At 42.9% G+C, this 17,723-nt stretch overlaps 2 protein-coding genes across 7 annotated transcripts in view; one reads left to right on the top strand and one right to left on the bottom strand.

Moving 5' to 3' along the window:
* Window positions 1-17,723, top strand: part of CNTLN (centlein) — a 369,272-nt gene that overhangs the window by 135,791 nt on the left and 215,758 nt on the right. The gene's annotated exons all lie outside the window — the stretch shown is intronic.
* On the bottom strand, window positions 13,817-14,882 carry LOC134731386 (ERV-BabFcenv provirus ancestral Env polyprotein-like). Its single transcript, XM_063609247.1, has 2 exons — window positions 14,388-14,882; window positions 13,817-14,109 (listed from the first exon to the last, which is right to left on the bottom strand). Exons 1-2 carry the CDS (start codon window positions 14,608-14,610, stop codon window positions 14,033-14,035), a joined length of 300 nt encoding a protein of 99 aa, XP_063465317.1. The 5' UTR covers window positions 14,611-14,882; the 3' UTR covers window positions 13,817-14,032.

The following is a 17,723-nucleotide window of genomic DNA, read 5'->3' as shown; positions in this document are numbered from 1 at the left end:
ATGATGGTGCTAGGCTATTAGAACAAACATACTGTTCATTCTAGGATACAGTGCAGTGTTAAGGACATGGGATGTAACAACTATGTTTTCTTCTACATTTTGCATGAATTTGTATATTTAAATTTAGTGTATTGCAAGAGCTGTAAGTTATTATAAATAAAGCAAGAACATCCTTGCATGCACTTTTTCTTATACCGTAGTAAAAGAATAATAGCTAGTAGGCCATGTGTAATTCTAAGAGTTTGATTATAAGGACTCATAGAGGCATATGGCCTATGTGAATTAATGCAGGAACAAAAAACAAATACCTCATGTTCTCACTTATAAGTGGGAGCTAAACATTGAGCACCCATCGACATAAACATAGGAGCAGTAGACACTGTGGACTACTAGACGGTGAAGCGAGTGAGGGTGCATGGGTGGAAAAATTTACATGTTGGGTACTATATTTACCACCTGGGTAACAGGATCCATAACCCAAATGTCAGCATCAAGCAATATAGCCAGATAATGGTACCACACATGTACCCTCTGTATCTAAAATAAAAGTTGAAATTTTGAAAAAAAGGACTCACGGGAGAAGAATAATAGCACAGTGTTGGTAGTTTGGAGCAGTGGACTTTGTCTTGAATCCTCATTATAGGGTAGTAGTTGAGATGTCTACAGTGTGTCTCCTAAGTTAGCTTGTATGAGGATTACTGTTGGATATACTGTGTGTCTTGTTTCTTTCATCATTATTTCATTGGGAGAGGGTGGTTATGATATACCAGTCCCAGTTTATTGAATCTTTATGTTGTAATCAAGACATATAAAGCCATAATTGTGGAAAAAGTGGTCTAGGCACTTTCTTATTTGGATACACTTTTCCTCACTGATAAATGATGGAGCTACTGTTTCTGTATGGATTTCCTTCTTTGAAGTTCATAGTCATTTATATTTTATTGAATATTTGATCCATGTCACCCATTGTGCTAAAGGATATTTTTGTGAACTCTACCTCAAATGATTTTTGCCTAGGTTACAGTATAAATAAGTATATACAGTCATTCCTTGGTATCTGTGGGGGATTGGTTTCAGGCCTCAGTATGGATACCAAAATCTATAGATGCTCAAGCCCTTTATATAAAATGGCAGTATTTGCACATAACTTAGGTGCATCCTCTTGTATACTTCAAATCTTTAGATTACTTATATTAATAGTATCAAATACAATGTAAATGCTATATAAATAGTTGTTATACTGTATTTTTTGTTTGTATTGTTATATTTTTAAAATTATTGTTTTTGATCTATTGTTGGTTGAATTTGTGGAGGCAGAAACCACAGATATGGAAGTCCAACTCTATGCGTATATAATGATGTACATGCCTGTAATCTATATAGAGCATATGAATATATTTACCTAGCCATTGCATTAAAAAGGATAACCAGTCAAATTGCCTAACCAAAACTTTTACCTGAATAGGTAATGGTTGTACAATTGAGGTGAGAATTTTTGTTAGAAATTGAGTCAAGACAGTGCAGTCATAATTTTGGTTCAGAAAATCTTCAGACAGAATCCTGAAATTGGATTAATACATCTGGATTGCTGGTTTTCTCAGTTGCTTAGCAGAAGCAAGTGAGTTTTCTTTGGAGAATGATAAAATAATCTGGCCTTAAATTATATCTAAAGTTTTATAAAATAGGGTCTAGCACATGGTCAGAAATAACAAGTATGTAGTAAGGAAAGAAGAATAAAAAGATATAAGACCTAGAAATGAAAGCAGAAATCCTAGTTATTTGGTAAAACATGATTAATTCACATAGAGAACCCAAAATAATTTATATATAGTTTAAACTAAAAAGTTTATCATGCTTGGTGGATACATGGTCAGTATATAAAACTTAATTGCATTTTTTATACCAGCAAAACATATTAGGAAATGAACTTTAGAATTTACAATATTACTGGAGGTATGAAGAGCAAATATAATGAAAAATGTGTATTACCTCTATTCAGAGAATTCTACAAATGTTGAGAAAAATAGAAGGTGTAATATATTCAGGGAAATAACAAAGTTCATGGTTTGGAAGACTCACTATGATAAAGATACCAGTTCTGTCTGAATAGATATTAGATTCAGAAAATACTGACCATGGATTATCAACAACAGGAAACCATTACCACCCTTAGCCAGAAGGGACAAGAATTAGTATCCTGTGACAGAAGCTGCCCAATAAGACCAATAACCTTAGACAGAGGATCACAGGCACTATCAAACTGTGGCTCAGCAGAGAGTGAGCTGGGTAAATAAATATCCGGACCTCTTTCTCCTTTACCCTGGAATCACCAGCTAGTGCCTCCAACTGATGAAATTCAGTCACAGCCAGAGAACAAGGAGCAGTATAACTAGTCTGTAGAGAGGCTGGGCTCTTAGGCTAAGCAGAGTAGAGATGATGAAGATTGGCCCATTCTCAGTTACTACTCTTTTTCATAACTTTTCTGGCCATTATTCCCTGTTAGTTTTTGCATATGAACTTTAGAGTAAACTTGCTTATTTTTTCTTTGGTATGTTATTAGCACATAAAATTTACAATAATCTAAGAAGAATTGACATCTTTATGATGTTCAGTCTTCTTGTCCCAGAGTGGTGTGTCATTCCATTTGTTTCAGTCTGCCTCTGTGTCTTTCCTCATACAGATTTTGAACATTTCTCATTAAATTTATTCCTAGCTCTTTCATATTTCTTGTTACTAGTTTAAATGTAATTTTTCCTTCCCATGTAGTTTTCAAATGATTTTTCTTTTATTGCATATAGTTTTACTGTACAGCTTTTTTGGTGGATAAAAATAAGTTGTTTTGTTTTTACTGTGAACTGTGCTATAGTTATTTCAGTATAAATGATAAACGTGAATTATATACAAATAAATACATGCAGTACAGAAAACTACGAAGAAGGTAAGAGAAAAAAACGTTGGACTAAAAATGCATCCCTAGAGAAATAACAGCCATAAAATTTTGTGAGCATTGTTCTAGATTTTTCTCAGTCCCTATTTATAAATTGAAGATTGGGTAGACAGACGTTTTTAAATAAAAGGGACTATATTGCACATGTTCTTTTGGTAACTAATAATTTTAGGGTTTTTTTTCATATGATGAAACAATAAGGCTGTCTGATGTGAAATTGAGGAGATTATTACATCTTAGATAATTATTTTTTCTCTATAAGGAACACTATCTTTCTAAAACTAAGAACAAACTGATATGAAAAACCTTGGCGATTCATGTTATTTTTTTTTTAAAACTACATTTCATCTCTAGTTGATTTTGGCACTCTGCTCTGTATACTCTGGAAATGAGCACATAAATTCAACCATTTTGACTCCCCCCAATTTGTATCTTAAGAATTACAGCATTTATCTTCTCTTGTATAACCACCGTGAACACAGATGTTTAGGCATAATTCTATATAGTACTTCAGTGTTCATCACTAAACTTTTTACTCTTGATTTGTTCATTCCATCCTGTTTGTTTTGATTCATCTCATGGGCCCATTTTTACCAGGGCCCTCCCTATTGCTACCATATGCTTTTCTGCCCCGTTGGCATCCAATTTAGCCATGTGACTTATTTTGGCCAGTGAAATGAGAGTCTTTGCAAATGTTTTAAAGGAGACATTGTTTGATTTGCCTTTGCTTTTCACCTTTTTCCAGGAGAATAGCCTATTTCCACTACAGTCTGATGCTCCAGTTTGGTTCTTAGAATAGAGAAAAGCAAATGTAATGTGAACAAGCCATAGATCTTTGTTTTTGGAAGGTGTCAGGTTTTTTGTTTTGTTTTGTTTTCTGCAGAATTATGTAGAGCAGCTGCTCGAAACCCTCTGTTAGTGTTTCCTATCAAACCTGGTCTTTAAAGGGATATTCCTAATTTAATCATATGGCCTACTCAACTCCTGAGACAGCATCACTGCTATGGTTTGAATATTTGTCCCATCCAAAGTTCATGTTGAAATTTAGTCCTCAGTGTGGCAGAAGTGGGACATTGGGCCTTTAAGAGGCCGTTGGGTCATGAGGACTCTGCCCTCATGAATGAATTAATCCAATTCTCATGAATGAATTAATCCACTCAGGTATTAATGGGTTATTATGGGAATGCGACTGTTGGCCTTATAAGAGGAAGAGAGACCTGAGCTAGTATGCTCAGCCTTTTCACCGTGTGATATCTGGCACTGCCTCAGGACTCTGCATAGAGTCCCCACGAGGAAGAAGGCCCTCAGCAGATGGAACCCTTCAACCTTGGACTTCTGTAAGAATAATTGTAAGAAATAAGTTCCTTTTTCTTTATAAATTACCCAGTTTTAGGGATTCTGTTATAAGTAACAAAAATGGACTAAAACAATCACTAGTAACTGAAAGATTATTAGATTTATATTTCAGCAGTACAATATATTCTACAGAACTTAACATCCTTCATGAGGTGGGAAGAAGTATTGCTGGTTCTCAGTATCTTCTCTTTCAGCTAACCTAGATTTTCCTTAATTCCCTTTGATCTGTATCTAGAGGAACTTCTCAAGTTCGAACCTAACAATTTTATGTTCCATAACTTTGATTTTGCTTATAACTACTCTCATTATGCATTTAAAGCTATGGTGGCATTTTTTTTCTTTGTATCTATCCTTTTTTATTATCTTTTTCATTTCATTCATTCAACAACTGTTTTCACATAGCCTAGTAAACAGAGCCTGAGTCAGGGATTACATACTGATTACTTGGGAGATTCACTTCCAGTATAGAGTGGGCAAAAGAACAAGAATCTGAGGCAGGGAAGGATAAAAAGTAATTCGAGGTAATGCATTGTTGTTCTGGCCATTGCTTCATGATAAACCATGAAGACATCAGGTCACTGACTTAGCCACCCAAGAACTGAGAAACCGTGCCCTAGAGCAAGCCGTCAGATGGAAGAAGATAAATTATCTCTCTGGTTTCCTTTTGTGTTTTGTCTTCCAGTTTGTTGTTCATACCATCCCCTGTATAGTAGCATTGTTTATCCCAGTCTGGAAATGGTAAACGGAGAAAAAGACTCTAGGCATGCAGCTGGTTATCCTCACTTGATGGAGTCATTTGAACTGTATATATTTGGCAGGCTGATGTAGCAATTAGTAGGCTGAGGCAGAGAAATGGACTTAAAATTCTAGTAGCTAGCTGAGGTTGAATCTCAAAAGATGCATAAGATGTGTCCCATACAACAATAAATATTTAATAAGAGACAGGAACTGTCCTAGGTGCTCTGTTTATAGCAGTCAACAAAAAAAGTTCCTGCCCTCACAGAGATGTCCTTACATCTTGGCTTTCTATTGGTATTTCACAGTGGCATAATGGCTTATTTTTTTGTACTTTTTCTTCACTTTTCTTCTAAGTTCTTATGTTACTCCTACTGAGAGGTGTAGTCTTCCTCTGAGTATTCACAATTACATTTCATTTTTCTTAATTTTATTACCCCCATTCCTTTTAGTTGTCCTGTTTTTCTTTTTTTAAAAAATTTAATTTTGTTTCAAGTTCCAGGATACACTTGCAGGATGTGCAGGTTTGTTACATAGGTAAATATGTGCCATGGTGGTTTGCAGCACCTATCAATCTATCACCTAGGTATTAAGCCCCACATATATTAGCTATTTATCCTGATGTTCTACCTCCCCCCTGCACACCACCCTCCCCACTGACAGGCCCCAGTGTGTACTGTTCCCCTACCTGTATCCGTGTCTTCTCATTGTTCAGCTCCCACTACATGCAGTGTTTGGTTTTGTGTTCCTGCGTTAGTTTGCTGACGATAATGGCTTCCAGCTCCATCCATGTCCCTGCAAAGGACATGATCTCGTTCCTTTTTATGGCTGCATCATATTCCATGTTGTATATGTACCACGTTTTCTTTATCCAGTCTATCTTTGATGGGCATTTGGGTTGATTCAATGTCTTTGCTATTGTGAATAGTGCTGCAATGAACATAACACGTGTATGTATCTTTATAATAGAATGATTTATATTATTTTGGGTATATATACCCAGTAATGGGATTGCTGGGTCAAATGGTGTTTCTGGTTCTAGGTCTTTGAGGAATCGCCACACTGTCTTCCACAATGGTTGCACTAATATACATTTCCACCAACAGTGTAAAAGCGTTCCTATTTCTCCACAGCCTTGCCAGAATCTGTTGTTCCTTGACTTTTTTTTTTTTTTTGAGACCGAGTCTCGCTCTGTTGCCAGGCTGGAGTGCAGTGGAGTGATCTCAGCTCACTGCAACTTATGCCTCCCCAGTTCAAGCAATTCTACTGCCTCAGCCTCCCGAGTAGCTGGGACTACAGGTGTGTGCCACCATGCCCAGCTAGTTTTTGTATTTTTAGTAGAGATAAGGTTTCACCATGTTGGCCAGGATGGTCTCGATCTCTTGACCTTGTGATCTACCCACCTCAGCCTCCCAAAGTGCTGGGATTACAGGAGTGAGACACCGTGCCTGGCTGATTTCTTAATAATATCCATTCTGACTGGTGTGAGATGGTATCTTATTGTGGTTTTGATTTGCATTTCTCTGATGATCAGTGATGTTGAGCTTTTTTTGATATGTTTGTTGGCATCATAAATGTCTTCTTTTGAGAAGTGTCTGTTCATATCCTTTGCCCACTTTTTGATGGGGTTGTTTTTTTCTTGTAAATTTGTTTAAGTTCCTTGCAGATTCTGGATATTAGGCCTTTGTCAGATGGATAGATTGCAAAAATTTTCTCCCATTCTGTAGGTTGCCTGTTCACTTGATGCTAGTTTCTTTTGTTGTGCAGACGCTCTTTAGTTTAATTAGATAGCATTTGTCCATTTTTGCTTTTGTTGCAATTGCTTTTGATGTTTTTGTCATGAAATCTTTGCCCGGGCCTGTATCCTGAATGGTTTGCCTAGATTTCCATCTAAGATTTTTATACTTTTGGGTTTTACATTTAATGAGTCTTTAACCTATCTTGAATTAATTTTTGTATAAGACATAAGGAAGGGGTCCAGTTTCAGTTTTCTGCTTATGGCTAGCCAGTTTTCCCAGCAGCATGGAATCGCCACACTGTCTTCCACAATGGTTTTCCCAGCAGCATTTATTAAATAGAGAATCCTTTCCCCATGTCAGGTTTGTCAAAGATCAGATGGTTGTAGATGTGCGGTCTTATTTCTGAGATCTCTGTTCTGTTCTATTGGTTCATGTGTCTGTTTTTGTACCAGTACCATGTTGTTTTGATTACTGTTGCCCTGTAGTATCGTTTGAAGTCGGGTAAGTGTGATGCCACTGGCTTTGTTTTTTTTGCTTAGGATTGTCTTGGCTATACAGGCTCTTTTTTGGTTCCATATGAATTTTAACTTAGTTTTTTCTAAGTCTGTGAAGAATGTTAATGGTAGTTTAATGGGAATAGCATTGAATCTGTAAATTACTTTGGGCAGTATGGCCATTTTCATGATATTGATTCTTTCTATCCATGAGCATGGAATGATTTTTCATTTGTTTTTGCTCTCTCTTATTTCCTAGAGCATTGGTTTGTAGTTCTCCTTGAAGAGGTCCTTCACTCCTTCACTTCTCTTGTTAGCTGTATTCCTAGGCATTTTCTTCTTTTCGTAGCATTTGTGAATGGGAGTTCGTTCATGATTGGGCTCTCTGCTTGTCTATTGTTGGTGTATGGGAATGCTTGTGATTTTTGTATCCTGAGACTTTGCTGAAGTTGCATATCAGCTTAGAAAGCTTTTGGGCTGTGACGATGGGGTTTTCTAGATATAGAATCATGTCATCTGCAAACAGAGACAGTTTTACTTCCTCTCTTCCCATCTGAATACCCATTGTTTCTTTGTCTTGCCTGACTGCCCTGGCCAGACCTTCCAATACTATGTTGAATAGAAGTGGTGAGAGAGAGCATCCTTGTCTTGTGCTAGTTTTCAAGGGAAATGCTTCCAGCTTTTGCCCATTCAGTATGATATTGGCTGTGGGTTTGTCATAAATGGCTCTTATTATTTTGAGGTATGTTCCATCAATACCTAGTTTATTGAGCGTTTTTAACATGAAGGGATGTTGAATTTTATCGAAGGCCTTTTCTGTGTCTATTGAGATAATCATGTGTTTTTTGTCTTTAGTTCTGTTTATGTGATGAATTAGATTGATTGATTTGTGTATGTTGAACCAGCCTTGCATCCTGGGGATGAAACTGACTTGATCATGGTGGATAAGCTTTTTGAATGTGCTGCTGTATTCAGTTTGTCAGTATTTTATTGAGGATTTTGTTTGTTTGTTTGTTTGTTTGAGACAGAGTTTCGCTCTTGTTGCCCAGGCTGGAGTGCAATGGCGTGACCTTGGCTCACTGCAACCTCCACCTCCCAGGTTCAAGCACTTCTCCTGCCTTAGCCTCCGGAGTAGCTGAGATTACAGGCGCTTCCAGTATACCGCGCTAATTTTTGAGGATTTTGCATCCATGTTCAGGGATATTGGCCTGAAGTTTTCATTTTTGTTGTTGTATCTCTCAGGGTTTGGTATCAGGATGATACTGACCTCATAAAATGAATTAGGGAGCAGACCCTCCTTTTCAATTGTTTGGAATAGTTTCAGAAGGAATGGTACTAGCTCCTCTTTCACCTCTGATAGAATTCAGCTGTAAATCCATCAGTCATGGGCTCTTTTTTGGCTGGTAGGGTATTTGTTACTGCCCCTTCAGAACTTGTTATTGGTCTATTCAGGGATTCAACTTCTCCTTGGTTCGGTTTTGGGAGGGTGTATGTGTCTAGGAATTTATCTGTTTCTTCTGGATTTTCTAGTTTATTTGCATAGCGGTATTTATAGTATTATCTGAAGGTTGTTTGTATTTCTATGGGGTCAGTGGTGATATCCCCTTTGTCAGTTTTTTGGTGTATCTATTTGATTCTTTTTTCTTATTAGTCTAGCTTGCAATCTATCCATTTTATTATTTTTTTCAACAAACCGGCTTCTGGGTTCATTGATTTTTTTTGGAAGGGTTTTTCATGTCTGTATCTCCTTCAGTTCTGTTCTGATCTTGGTTATTTCTTTTCCTCTGCTAGTGTTGTGGTTTATTTGCTCTTGGTTCTCTATTTCTTTTAGTTTTGATGTTAGGGTGTCAACTTGAGATTTTTCTAGTTTTTTGATGTGGGCAGTTAGTGCTATAAATTTCCCTCTTAACACTGCTTTAGCTGGATCCCAGAGACTCTGTGTGTTGTCTCTTTGTTATCATTGGTTTCAAAGAACAATTGATTTCTGCCTCAATTTCACTATTTACCCAGGGGTCATTCAGGAACAGGTTGTTCAATTTCCATGTAGTTCTGTGGTTTGAGTGGGTTTCTTTATCTTGAGTTATAATTTGATTCTGCTGTTTTCTGAGAGACTGTTCTGATTTCAGAGAGACTGTTCTGATTTGTATTTGCTGAGGAGTGTTTTACTCCCAAGTACATGATCGATTTTAGAGTAAGTGCTATGTGTCACCAAGAAGAATATATATTCCGTTGTTTTTCGGTGGAGAGTTCTGTAGATATTTATCAGGTCCACTTGATCCAGAGCTGAGTTCCCGTCCTGAATATCCTTGTTAATTTTGTCTTGGTGATCTGTCTGATATTGACAGTGGGGTGTTAAAAGTCTCCCACTATTATTGTGTGGGAGTGTGTCTTTGTAGGTCTCTAAGAACTTGTTTTATGAATCTGTGTGCTCATGTATTAGGTGTATATATATTTAGGATACTTAGCAGTTCTCATTGAATTGAACCCTTTACCATTATGTGATGCCCCTCTTTGTCTTTTTTGATCCCTGTTGGTTTAAAGTCTATTTTGTCAGAAACTAGGATTGCAGCCCCTGCTTTTTTCTGTTTTCCATTTGCTTGGTATATTTTCCTCCATTCCTTTATTTTGAGCCTATGTGTGTCTTTGCACATGAGGTGGGTCTCTTAAATCCAGCACATTGATGAGTCTTGACTCTTTATCCAGCTTACCATTCTGTGTCTTTTAATTGGGGCATTTAGCCCATTTACATTTAAGGTTAATATTGTTGTCTGTGAATTTGATCCTGTTATGATGGTAGCTGGTTATTTTTCAGACTTGGTGATGTAGTTGCTTTATAGTGTCATTGGTCTTTGTACTTCAGTGTGTTTTTGCAGTGGCTAGTAGTGGTTTTTCCTTTCTATATTTAGTGCTTCCTTCAGGAGCTCTTGCAAGGTAGGCCTGGTGGTGACTAATTCCCTCAGCATTTGCTTCTCTGAAAAGGATTTTATTTTTCCTTAGCTTATGAAGCTTAGTTTGATTGAATATGAAATTCTGGGTTGGAAATCCTTTTCTTTAAGAATATTGAATATTGGCCCCCAATCTCTTCTTGCTTTAGGGTTTCTGCTGAGAAGTTTGCTGTTAGTCTAATGGTTTTCCCTTTGTAGGTGACCTCCCCTTTCTCTCTGGCTGCTGTTAACATTTTTTTCCCTTCATTTTGACCTTGGTGAATTTGATGATTATGTGTCTTAGGGCTGATCTTCTCATGGAGTATCTTACTGGGGTTCTTTGGATTTCATGAATTTGAATGTTGGCCTGTCTTATTAGGTTAGGGAGGTTTTCCTAGATGATATCCTGAAGTATGTTTTCCACCTTGGTTCTATTCTCCCTATCTCTTTCAGGTATCCCAGTCAGTCATAGGTTCGGTCTTTTTACATAATCCCAAAGTTCATGGAGGTTTTGTTTGTTTCTTTTCATTCTTTTTTCTCTCATCTTGTCTGCCTGTCTTATTTCAGCAAGATAGTCTTTAAGCTCTGAAATTCTTTCCTCTGCTTGGTCAATTTGGCTGTTGATACTTGTAGTTGCATTGCGATGTTCTCAGGTTGTGTTTTTCAACTCCATTAGGTTATGTTCCTTTCAAACTATTCTGGTTAACAGCTCCTGTAATGTTTTATCATGGTTCTTAGCTTCTTTGTATTGGGTTAGAACATGCTCCTTTAGCTCAGCTAAGTTCGTTGTTACCCACCTTCTGAGGCCTACTTGTGTCGGTTCATCCATCTCCACCTCCGCCCAGTTCTGTGCTCTTCCTGGAGAGGTATTATGATCATATGGAGAAGAGGCACTTTGGCTTTTTGAGTTTTCATTGTTTTTTCCTTGATTCTTTCTCATCTTAGTGAGTTTATCTAGTTTTGATCTTTCAGTTTACGAGGACCTTTTTGTTATGCTGTTATTGTTGCTTTCTGTTTGTTTTTCTTTTAACATTCAGGCCCCTCTTCTGTAGGGCTGCTGTGGTTTGCTGGGGGTCACTCCAGACCCTATTCACTTGGGTCCCTTCTGCACCAGCAGGTATAACCAGTGGAAGATGCAGAATAGCAAAGATGGCTGCCTGCTACTTCCTCTGGCTGGGATCTTCATCCCAGAGGGGCACCAACCTGATGCCAACAGGAATGCTCCTGTATAAGGTGTCTGGCGACCCCTGTTGGGGGTCTCACCCAGTCCGGAGGCAGGGGATCTGGGACCTGCTTAATGATGCATTCTAGCTGCCCCTTGGCGGAGCAGGTACTCTGTGCTGTGGGGAATCCCCATCCTCTGGACTGCCTGGATTCCTCAGAGCTGGCAGGGGGAAAGTCTAAGTCTACTATTCTGTGAATACTGTGGCTGCCTCTCCCACTAGAGGCTCAGTCCCAGGGACATCAGAGTTCTGTCCCTAAACCCCTGGCTGCAGTTGCTGAAATTCCTGCAGGAAGGCCCCACCCAGTGAGGAATGATGGGTTAGGGTTCCACCTAAAGAGGCAGTCGGGCCATGATCTGCAATAGCCATAGCCATTGTGAGTGCTGTGGGGAATTCCATCTGGGTCCAAACCATCTAGTCTTCCTGGCACTAGCAGGGGAAAATTGGCAGACTGGAGCTGCAGTGATGGCTGCCACCCCTTGCCCCTATTCCCCAGGAACTCAGGCATCTTAGGCAGCAGGCAGGGCAGTGATGATGGCCACCCCTTCCACGAGGAAGTCGGTAGCCATAGGTAGTCGCTAACCCATTGGCTGCTGAGAGGCCACCAAGAGGCTGCCGAGAATCTGGACAGCTCTGCACTTGGGACCCAAGGCCCTGGTGGCATGGGCTCATGGGGGGCTCTCCTGATTTGTGGGTAGCATGGATCCATGGAAAAAGCATGGTTTCTCAGGCAGGGTAGTGTGTCCAGAATTGGTGGGTTCTTGGTCTCACTGACTTCAAGAATGAAGCCGCGGACCTTTGTGGTGAGTGTTACAATTCTTAAAGGCGGCGTGTCCAGAGTTTGTTCCTTCTGATGTTCAGATGTGTTCGGAATTTCTTCCTTTTGGTGGATTCGTGGTCTCGCTGGCTTCACGAGTGAAGCTGCAGACCTTCGCAGTGAGTGTTACAGCTCATAAAGGCAGTGTGGACTCAGAGTGAGCAGCAGCAAGACTTATTACGGAGCAAAAGAACAAAGCTTCCACAGTGTGGAAGGGGACCCGAGGGGGTTGCCACTGCTGGCTCCGGCAGCCTGCTTTTATTCTCTTATCTGGCCCCACCCACATCCTGCTGATTGGTCCATTTTACAGAGAGCCGATTGGTCTGTTTTACAGAGAGCTGATTGTTTTACAGGGTGCTGATTGGTGTGTTTACAATCCCTGAGCTGGACACAAAAGTTCTCCAAGTCCCCACTAGATTAGCTAAATACGAGTGCTGATTGGTGCATCCACAAACCCTGAGCTAGACACAGGGTGCTGATTGGTGTGTTCACAAACCTTGAGCTAGATACAGAGTGCTGATTGGTGTATTTACAATCCCTTAGCTAGACATAAAGGTTCTCCAAGTACCCTCTAGACTCAGGAGCCCAGCTGGCTTCACCCAGTGGATCTCCCACCGGGGCCGCAGGTGGAGCTGCCTGCCAGTCCCGCGCTCTGGGCCAGCACTCCTCAGCCCTTGGGCGGTCGATGGGACCAGGTGCTGTGGAGCAGAGGGCTGCGCTCTTGGGGGAGGCTTGGGCTGCACAGGAGCCCACGGCGGGGGTAGTGGGGGGAGGGTGGGGGGTAGTGGGGGGAGGGCAGGGGAGGCTCAGGCTTGTGGGCTGCAGGTCCTGAGCCCTGCCCCATGGGGAGGCAGCTAAGGCCCGGCAAGAAATCCAGAGCAGCGCCAGTGGGCCAGCACTGCTGGGGGACCTGGCACACTCTCCGCGGCTGCTGGCCTGGGTGCTAAGCCCCTCACTGCCCAGGCGGCGGGGCTGGCCAGCAGCTCCGAGTGTGGGGCCGCCAAGCCCACTCCCACCCGGAACTCTAGCTGGCCCGCAATCGCTGCAGGCAGCCTCAGTTCCCGCCCATGCCTCTCCCTCCACACCTCCCCGCAAGCTGAGGGAGCTGGCTCCGGCCTCGGCCAGCCCAGAAAGGGGCTCCCACAGTGCAGCGGCGGGCTGAAGTGCTCCTCACGCACGGCCAGAGTGGGCGCCGAGGCCGAGGGGGCGCTGAGAGTGAAAGGGATGCTGACAAACTCAAACCACACCGAGTACGGCCAAGAGATCTTTATTGGAGAGGTTGAGGTCAGGTCGCGCAGGAGAGAGAGAGAGCTGTTGGGTGGAGTAATTTATAGTCCCCAGGGCTATGTGGGCACTGATGATTGGATGGGGGGCGGGCCTGAAGGGAGGAGTAGGAGGTGCCTTCTTTTATTGGGTCTCATTTGGCAGGCCGACGTAGTGCTGGGTGAAGAACCCGCAACCAGCGCCATCTTTTGGCGCCTTGCGTCACCTAACATTCCTCCCTTTTGTTTCTCTTAGAGGTGGGTGGAGGGGCGTATCTCATCTGGCCACTTCCTGCTGAGTGGGGGCGTTGAGGGGGAGTAAAGGGAGGACTGTTAGGGGCATCTATCAGTAGAATAAGCCCGAGTAGTGTGGCGGCGTATGTAAACACCTCTTGGGGTATGAAGTCCGTGAAGGTTCCTCTAACATTGTGATCCATTTGAAGGGTAGCGATGGATTGGCTATGAGCCAGCTTTCAGCACAGAGATTGTGGAGAAATTTATGGAATCGGTTGGCGGTTGTCATGACTGGCTTGGGTTAGCAGGTTGTGAGCCTGTCTGTGGAATCTGTCCTGTCCTGCTGGTGGCTAAAAGTTGGTAGTTTCTGAGGAGAAGCTGGTTAAATGTTTGGTTAGATATGGAAGAGATTTGGTTTTTCATAAACTTAATGAGGCAGGGGAATAGTGCGCAGAAAGCGAGGATACCCATTAGGGGGCCTAAAAAGGGAAGGAGCCAAGCTAAGAGGGGGGTTTTGAGGGTTTCCCAAAGGGAGGGAGTAGTGCTAGCATTCATTAGTTTACCTTTTATCTGATGTAGGTTTTTAATGCTAGTTTCTATTACTTGGGACTCATTAATATAATAACAACAGTTCTCCTGTAAGAAGATGCAAGTACTGCCTTTTTCGGCTGTGAGTAGGTTGATGGCGTGGCGGTTTTGAAGGGTGACACCAGCTAGAGATGTGATTTGTCGTTGGAGGGCGGCTAGAGACTGAGCCGTTTCCTCAATGGCCGTCTGCATCTGGGTTTGGAAATCTGAAAATTGGGATACATTGTATCCTAAAGAGGTGACTCTTAGTCCTGTACCTATGAGAGAGGTTGTTAGAGAGATTCCAAGCATGATAGGTAGGAAGATTGCTCTCTTTTTCCGACGGTCCTCAGGAGAGTTGGGCTTAGGGTGATCAAACTGATAGGCTTGAAGGCCTTCAGAGAAGAAGAGCAATGTGAATTGAGGGACTAGTGTGGTGGGTATGCAGGGGCCAGGGATAGAGGAATTAATGGATTTGTATAAGGAGCCATTACACCAAAAAAAGAGGCTGTCTGGAGCTGGAAAGTTGGGGAGGGGTGACAGTTTGTTTGCATGTTACATTGTGGGGCGATGGGGGGTGGTAGCTGGTGTTGTAACAGGTAGGGATAGGGATGCTGAGGTTGGCAAGGAGGGGGACATGGGAGATTACAAAGCCAGTGGTCAGGGGGGAGGAGTTGCTTGTGTTTATGGAGCTAGATAGCGGAACCGCAGCAAGAGGGGGTTTGTTGATGTTTGCGCATAAGAAACAATCGGAAGTGGGGACCTGAGAGGTGTTTAATAGTAGTAATCCCTGATTGAGGAACAGAAGCCAGGAAGCCTGTAAGGAGGTTGTGTCGGCCTGTGGATGTAGCTGGGATTGTAGTTCAGTCTCTCCTTGAGAAATATGTGTGTTAATTTCGGCTAGAACCTGTTGGGAGTCAGTTTTTAGGGTACAGGTGATGGTTATAGTTTGTGCTGGATAAGACCAGGCGTTGCTTGGGTATATTCCCCCTGTGGCTGCCTGGCCCCAGATTGTGTTGGCTGGGTCGGTGATGTGAATTGCTCGAGATGAGGCATTGTTTTTGGTCACATAATATATGAATGGGGTCTGTCTGTCTGTTTTTTTGGTGATCCAATTCATAACACAGTTGGTCCAGGGACACCTATAGTTTTGGGGCCATTCAGTTTTACAGACGCTGCGGGATTGTTGGTGTGGAAAGCAAATGGCAAAGTGGAACATGTGGAAATAAGGGTCCTAACCACTATCTATCATGGTGAGTTTAGGGAGGGGAAGGTCTACTGAGGATGCGTCGATGGAGCATCGGGTGTAACTGATGACATTGGTGTGTGACCTCCGGTTAGCGTTGTAGGTTTCTTTGAGGGTGAACAGGTAGTAGGGTTGTGAAGGGGGCCTGTTGGTGGAGGAGGGTCTGTAGAAGAAGATGTAAGAGGCGGAGAGCCAGAAGAGCGGGCTCGGAGCAGGCATGAGGGCGGCAGTTTATGCCTTAGGAATACTAGGAAGGGAGGGTGTTTTAGAAATGCGAGCTTTGAGAGGGTTGTGGGGTATGGGCGTGCCTGGCTTTAGAGGGGTTTGTGGGTTCGTGTTTAAGGAGAGACAGTCAGGAGGGTGGCGGGATTGAGGGGTGCACATGTTTGGAAAGTTACAGCGGAATCGTGCAGGAAGGAAACTAGGAGAGACAGTACGCAGCAAGGGAGAAGGGTTTGTAGGCTTTTGTAGGTCAGGAGTTCCTTGAGTTGATGGGGGGAGGTAATGACAACAGCTGCCCTAAACGTTAATTTCTTTGACTCTTGAAGTAGTAGGTAGGCTGCAGCCAGGGCCCGAAGGCAGGGGGCCCACCCTCGCACGGTGGGGTCTAGTCGGCCGGCAGGGATGCAGAGCCTCCCATGGTGAGACAGGAAGGGGTATATGTATACGGCGGCTGGCTGAATAGGGCATCCCCTATTAGCCGATGGCTGTGTTGCGAGTCAGAGCCTTCGAGCCGGTTGTCACCAAAACGAAAGAACTGATGGGCCTCTCTAAGGCCGAGGGCCGTGGGTTACCTGGTACCAGGATTTTTTGAGCGAGAGAAGGGAGGAAACCCAGGCCGGACGAGTGAGGAGGGAAAGGAGAAAACTCAGTTCCCTGCGGGCCGAGTTCGCTCTCAGAATTGTTTGGATAGGTATGCAACTGCCGCAAAGGTGGGTCCGTGCATCTGACCTAGGACTCCAAGAGCCAAGCCATTGTGCTTGTGTACCTATAGAATGAAAGGTTGTTGTAAGTCTGGAAGATGTAGGGCTGGGGCTTTGAGTAGTGCCTGTTGGAGTGACAGGAAGGGCTGCTTGACTGTGGCCTCTACAGGCTCGGATGGGGTACCTCGGGAGAAATATAGGGGCTTTGCTAATAAAGAGTAGTTGGGGATCCAAGTTCTAAAGTAACCTGCTAGTCCTAAGAAGGAGAGTATCTCCTGTTTGGTTTTTGGGATGGGAAGACTTCTAATGAAGCACTTTTGGTCTAGGGTGATGGCCTTTGAGTCATGGGCAAGGAGGACTCCTAGATAGGTGACTTGAGTGAGGGAGAGCTGGACCTTTTGGGGGGATACTCGGTAGCCTTGGTCAGCAACGAAGTTGAGAAGAGAGGTGGTGTCAGTTTGTGAGACAGTTAGAGAGGGACTGCATAGGAGGAGGTCATTAACGTATTATAGGAGGGTGGACTGGGGAAAGTGTAATTTTTGTAGGTCTGAGGCAAGAGTTTGACCAAAGATATGGGGGCTATTTCTGAACCATTGGGGAAGCACTGTCCACGTGAGCTGTTGTGACTGTTTAGTGTCTGGGTCAGTCCAAGTGAAGGCGAACAGGTCTTGTGACTGAGGGGAGAGGGGAATGGTGAAAAAGCCATCTTTAAGATCTATGACTGAGAAATGTGTGGCACTAGGAGGAATAGAGGATAAGAGCTGAGGTCTTGGATAGGCGGAACGTACCGTTGGGTTTTTTTACTGCTAGAGTAGGGGTGTTAAATGGAGAATGGGTTGGCCTGAGGAACCCTTTTCTTAAGAGGTCTAAAATAATTGGTTGTAATCCTTTCAGGCTGGAGACAGGGAGAGGATATTGGGGTTGGCTGGGGAAGAGGTATGGGTTTTTAAGGAATATTTGTACGGGAGGACAGAGTGCTAACGAGGGGGTGGTGGTGTCCCACACTATAGGGTTGACGCTGGCTGGGAGCGAAGGCCGAGTAGGAGCAGGAGTTTGATCTATGGAACTCGCCACCAAGGCAATGAGTGAGGTGGATTGCGGGAGGGTGATTGGGTTGAAGGTGATGGAGGTTTTAAATTTAGAGAGAATGTCTCTTCTTAACAAAGGGAGTGGGCATTGTGGCATGACTAGGAATTGATGGGAAAAGATGTGGCCGGAGAAAGTGCAGGAGAGGGGAGGAGTGGCTCTTGGACGTA

Source organism: Symphalangus syndactylus, chromosome 9 (assembly GCF_028878055.3).
Source record: "Symphalangus syndactylus isolate Jambi chromosome 9, NHGRI_mSymSyn1-v2.1_pri, whole genome shotgun sequence".
NCBI classification, from domain to species: Eukaryota; Metazoa; Chordata; class Mammalia; order Primates; family Hylobatidae; genus Symphalangus; species Symphalangus syndactylus.
The sequence above is the reverse complement of the archived record's forward strand: the minus strand, read 5'-3'. Positions and strand labels throughout refer to the sequence as shown.